The sequence below is a fragment of the Triticum aestivum genome, chromosome 1A (assembly GCF_018294505.1).
Source record: "Triticum aestivum cultivar Chinese Spring chromosome 1A, IWGSC CS RefSeq v2.1, whole genome shotgun sequence".
Lineage (NCBI taxonomy): Eukaryota > Viridiplantae > Streptophyta > Magnoliopsida > Poales > Poaceae > Triticum > Triticum aestivum.
The window spans coordinates 581,641,516-581,646,985 of NC_057794.1; the positions used below are offsets into that span (position 1 = coordinate 581,641,516).

Below are 5,470 nucleotides of genomic sequence, written 5' to 3' on the forward strand. Positions count from 1 at the left end.
GTCCAGTCGGTAGTTCAAGAGGTGAAAAAATGTTTTATGTGTTTACGTTTTTGTAAAAAAAATAGTTTTATATGTTTTAATGTATTATACGCGACATGTCAAGTAGTATATTTGGTTCAATATTTCAGTGTGCCAAGTTGATGCTTAATTTTTCGTGCTGTAGCTACAGCCGAATAGTGTTAGAGTAGATAAATTTTCTTCTACGTAGTAGCTAGGCATGAACGTGGTCGCTGGGCTTATTTGCCGAAGCAGCTCTCGACCAGAGCGATGGCAGGAGACGCGTTCGGCCGTAACCCAAAAATTGGAACGTTCGCCAAATGCTTTTTCGCCGCAAGAAATAGTAGTAAGTTGCAGTTTGACAATATATTGTGTGAGATTGCTAAAGTACCAGCGCAGTTTTCCGTTCCAGATACTGATCGAGTTAACATGTGACTCCACCTACAATCGGATCTCGAGCACCGGCCGTTGTTGCTGATATTTACGTACGTACTCCTGTATTGCAGGAAGAAATCTCCCTCGGCTCTCGCGTAGAAGCCACGTAGTGCATCCCGATCGACAAGGCTAGTTCCCGGCACTCGGCATACCATTGTAACCGTGAAAATTAAGAAAAAAAAGGTTATGATAAAGGCCTTGGCTATAAGTGTTTTTTTTCCATCCGTTTGTGATTTAGATCAGATCGATCCTTTGGTGAAGTTCCAACAGACCACGCTAGTGCGAAGGACGACGATGGCCATCCCCAAGGAGACCATCATGGGCGCCCTTTATGTCCTGATCGGGGCACTTCTTGGCGTCTGCATAGTCTGGTGGATCGAATCAGAGGCCGCCGCGAGCATAAGGAGGCGCATGTGTCCGGGCTCGCAGCATCGGAGGCCGGTGCCGGCGCGGGTCGTTGTGGAGGAGCCGCGGCAGCTGGCCTACTTCTTGTACCCCGACGATGCAGAGGGCGGCCGAGGGACGGTCGGAGCGTCGGTTGTGGTGTGCGCGATCTGCTTGGAGGCGCTGGTCGGCGGTGCGGAGTGCAGCGAGGTGCCGGCGTGCCACCACGTGTTCCACCGTGGCTGCCTTGCGCTGTGGATCAAGAGCAAGGGCACCTGCCCGCTCTGCAGGGAGCATGTCATGCCGGGGCCAGAGCGCCCGTCAGCTACCGATAACATGGTTTAGCTTAACTAGCAAAAAGGATTGTGCGTTGCAACAAAAGAATTAACTACCATACACCATAGCCTAATAAGCATGGCTTAATGGCTCATGGATAAACCCCTCCTCGTGTTATTCCATATTCTTTATCTCCACACAGCATCCAATTCATGTGCTTATCCTCCTTTTCGCCCTCGTCGATAGTGGCCATCTATTTGATCACAACGCATGGTCAATCCAAAGGTGATAAGCTCTGCTTCTTTTGGTATACACATTTGAGTAATCCATTCGTGTTATCCAAACAGACTTGTTGCGATTTAGATCCAACGAATCACAAAAGGAACTGTTAATGTTTTGATTGAACCAGTGCTTTATTAGAACTTCTATTGTTTATTTTCTAGGACATTGGTTTTGCAATTCAATACACTCCATCCATTTGATCACAACATGTGGCCTATTAATTACCAGACAATATTATATCGATTTATTCTACTAAATATATGTTTTAGTCTAAACGGTGGACAAAGGAACAAACATATATATCCGAGCCTATAGTTGTATTTGTGGCAGGCACCCTGAAAGAAGAAAACGAATCAGTCGCATCTGTCTAGTTTTCCTTGTAAACCATCTGCAGCACAAACACACACAAATATTTAGCTAAGCAAAACATGGTGTAAGAAGCCCAACTAATAGGTTAGCCAACGCATAAAGCGGTGTGCATTGCAGACAACAACAATCTTGGACGTCAACACCTGTCCTAGCCATGCCATATACCAACCCTTGTGTAGCTTCCCTCATCTTCGCCTTGCTTGCAATGCAGTGGCCGTTGTTCATCATGTCGATATTGTGATTGACCCACTCGGATCTGTCCAGTGGGAGCTCTAGCTACTCAGATGTTTCAGTTCGCTAAGTTTGAAAAGTCCACAACGTCGAGGTGGAGCCACCTCGCTGCCAATTCCTCCTCGAATCACTTTGCTTAGTTACAAGGCCGCGTCACACTCACTAATAGAAAAACTGCCAGCGGTTCAGTAAACAAAAGTTGACTAACAGAACATGTATATACCTACACTACATGTAAATAGGGTCTTATATATGAACCGAGGTTGATGGATAGACAAAAAGTATCGCGAACATTGCCGAGTAAGTAGCACTGGATCAGATCGCTGGAGAGTAATATTACTATAGACTGTATGAAGACTACATGTATTTTCAGCTGGGCAACTAACAACCTCATGCTATTTTCCGAATAGAAGTCATCAAGATACCCATGTTAAACCACATGGATATTGCTCAATCAAAGCCACACAAACAGCTTGAGCCTTTGGGCATCAAAGTCTTTACATTTTCCTTGAAAGAGTAATAGACTAAATATCCTACCTGGAGAGGAAGATAGCTTGAAAATGTGCAGACCATCTCAGGGGTAGCTGGTTGGTCACGTTATTCAACATGTACTACTCAAAATTGCCTCCGGTTGCTGCCATTCTTGTTTGAAATAACATAAGCACTACACCTTTTTTTCCTGGCTAATTAAAACAGCTACAGAAAGAGATATGTTGTGCAAACTCTATGAGCCAATTGTGCATTTAGACGGAAGTTTCATTAGGGAGTTGAGATTCCAATGGATGTACTACCAAGTGCCAAATTCTTGAAGCACTGTGATTTTTCTAGCAAACTAAACTAACCATAACTTGAAAGCATGGCAATTTGATCAGCTTCTACACGATGCTGTTGGAAATATGCCCTAGAGGCAATAATAAATTGGTTATTATTATATTTCCTTGTTCATGATAATCGTTTATTATCCATGCTAGAATTGTATTGATAGGAAACTCAGATACATGTGTGGATACATAGACAACACCATGTCCCTAGTAAGCCTCTAGTTGACTAGCTCGTTGATCAATAGATGGTTGCGGTTTCCTGACCATGGACATTGGATGTCGTTGATAACGGGATCACATCATTAGGAGAATGATGTGATGGACAAGACCCAATCCTAAGCCTAGCACAAAGATCGTGTAGTTCGTATGCTAAAGCTTTTCTAAATGTCAAGTATCATTTCCTTAGACCATGAGATTGTGCAACTCCCGGATACCGTAGGAATACTTTGGGTGTGCCAAACGTCACAACGTAACTGGGTGGCTATAAAGGTACACTACAGGTATCTCCGAAAGTGTCTGTTGGGTTGGCACGAATCGAGACTGGGATTTGTCACTCCGTGTAAACGGAGAGGTATCTCTGGGCCCACTCGGTAAGACATCATCATAATGTGCACAATGTGACCAAGGAGTTGATCACGGGATGATGTGTTACGGAACGAGTAAAGAGACTTGTCGGTAACGAGATTGAACAAGGTATCGAGATACCGATGATCGAATCTCGGGCAAGTATCGTACCACTAGACAAAGGGAATTGTATACGGGATTGATCGAATCCTCGACATCGTGGTTCATCCGATGAGATCATCGTGGAACATGTGGGAACCAACATGAGTATCCAGATCCCGCTGTTGGTTATTAACCGGAGAACGTCTCGGTCATGTCTGCATGGTTCCCGAACCCGTAGGGTCTACACAATTAAGGTTCAATGACGCTAGGGTTATAAGGAATAGATATACGTGGGTATCGAATGTTGTTCAGAGTCCCAGATGATATCCCGGACGTCACGAGGAGTTCCAGACTGGTCCGGAGGCAAAGATTTATATATGGGAAGTCCTGTTTTGGTCACAGGAAAGGTTTCGGGTTTTATCGGGACCACCGGGAGGGTCCCGGGGGTCCACCAAGTGGGGCCACAAGCCCCGGAGGGCTGCATGGGCCAAGTGTGGGAGGGGACCAGCCCCATATGGGCTGGTGCGCCCCCCACAAGGGCCCAAGGCACCTAAGGGGAGGAGGGGGGGCAAACCCTAAGGGCAGATGGGCCTTAGGGCCCATGCCTGGTGCGCCTCCCTCTCCCCCTCCCCTGGCCGCCCCACCAGATGGGATCTGGGCTGGCCGCGGCCCCTAGGGTGGAACTGTTGGGGAACGTTGCAGAAAACAAAAATTTTCCTACGGTTTCACCAAGATCCATCTATGAGTTCATCTAGCAACGAGTGATCGGATTGCATCTACATACCTTTGTAGATCACGCGCGGAAGCATTCAAAGAACGGTGATGAGGAAGTCGTACTCGACGTGATCCAAATCACCGGAGATCCTAGCGCCGAACGGACGGAACCTCCGTGTTCAACACACGTACGATCAGCGTGACGTCTCCTCCTTCTTGATCCAGCAAGGGGGGAAGGAGATGTTGATGAAGATCCAGCATCACGACGGCGTGGTGGTGGATGCAGGGCGTCACCGCAGCAGGGCTTCGCCGTTACACTACGTGAGGGAGAGGTGTGGCAAGGGAGAGGGAGGCGCCAAGACTCAAGGTGTGGCTGCCCCCTCCCTCCCCCCTTTATATAGGCTCCCCTAGGGGGGCGCCAGCCCTAGGAGATGGGATCTCCTAGGGGGGCGACGGCCAACGGGTGGAGTGCCCCCCAAGCCAGGTGGGGCGCCCCCACCCCTAGGGTTCCAACCCTAGGCGCATGGGGTGGGCCTAGGGGGGCGCACCAGCCCACTATAGGCTGGTTCCCCTCCCCACATTGGCCCATGGGGCCCTCCGGGATGGGTGGCCCCACCCGGTGGACCCCCGGGACCCTTCCGGTGGTCCCGGTACAATACCGGTGACCCCGAAACTCTCCCGATTGCCGAAACTGCACTTCCTATATATAATTCTTCACCTCCGGACCATTCCGGAACTCCTCGTGACGTCCAGGATCTCATCCGGGACTCCGAACAACTTTCGGGTTACTGCATATTCATATCTCTACAACCCTAGCGTCACCGAACCTTAAGTGTGTAGACCCTACGGGTTCGGGAGACATGTAGACATGACCGAGACGGCTCTCCGGTCAATAACCAACAGCGGGATCTGGATACCCATGTTGGCTCCCACATGCTCCTCGATGATCTCATCGGATGAACCACGATGTCGAGGATTCAAGCAACCCCGTATACAATTCCCTTTGTCAATCGGTACGTTACTTGCCCGAGATTCGATCGTCGGTATCCCAATACCTCGTTCAATCTCGTTACCGGCAAGTCACTTTACTCATACCGTAATGCATGATCCCGTGACCAGACACTTGGTCACTTTGAGCTCATTATGATGATGCATTACCGAGTGGGCCCAGAGATACCTCTCCGTCATACGGAGTGACAAATCCCAGTCTTGATCCGTGTCAACCCAACAGACACTTTCGGAGATACCCGTAGTATACCTTTATAGTCACCCAGTTACGTTGTGACGTTTGGTAC

The 5,470-nt window shown here is 48.5% G+C and overlaps 1 protein-coding gene across 1 annotated transcript; it reads left to right on the plus strand.

Annotated features, from left to right (window-relative positions):
- Positions 1-610: 610 nt before the first annotated feature.
- On the plus strand, positions 611-1,271 carry LOC123182553 (RING-H2 finger protein ATL3-like). The gene has a single exon (XM_044595166.1). It carries the CDS (start codon positions 619-621, stop codon positions 1,159-1,161), a length of 543 nt encoding a protein of 180 aa, XP_044451101.1. The 5' UTR covers positions 611-618; the 3' UTR covers positions 1,162-1,271.
- The last annotated feature ends 4,199 nt before the right edge of the window (positions 1,272-5,470 follow it).

Excerpts from the sequence above, each read along its gene's own strand:
- LOC123182553 (XM_044595166.1), top strand. The coding sequence starts at position 619 with ATGATAAAGGCCTTGGCTATAAGTGTTTTTTTTCCATCCGTTTGTGAT.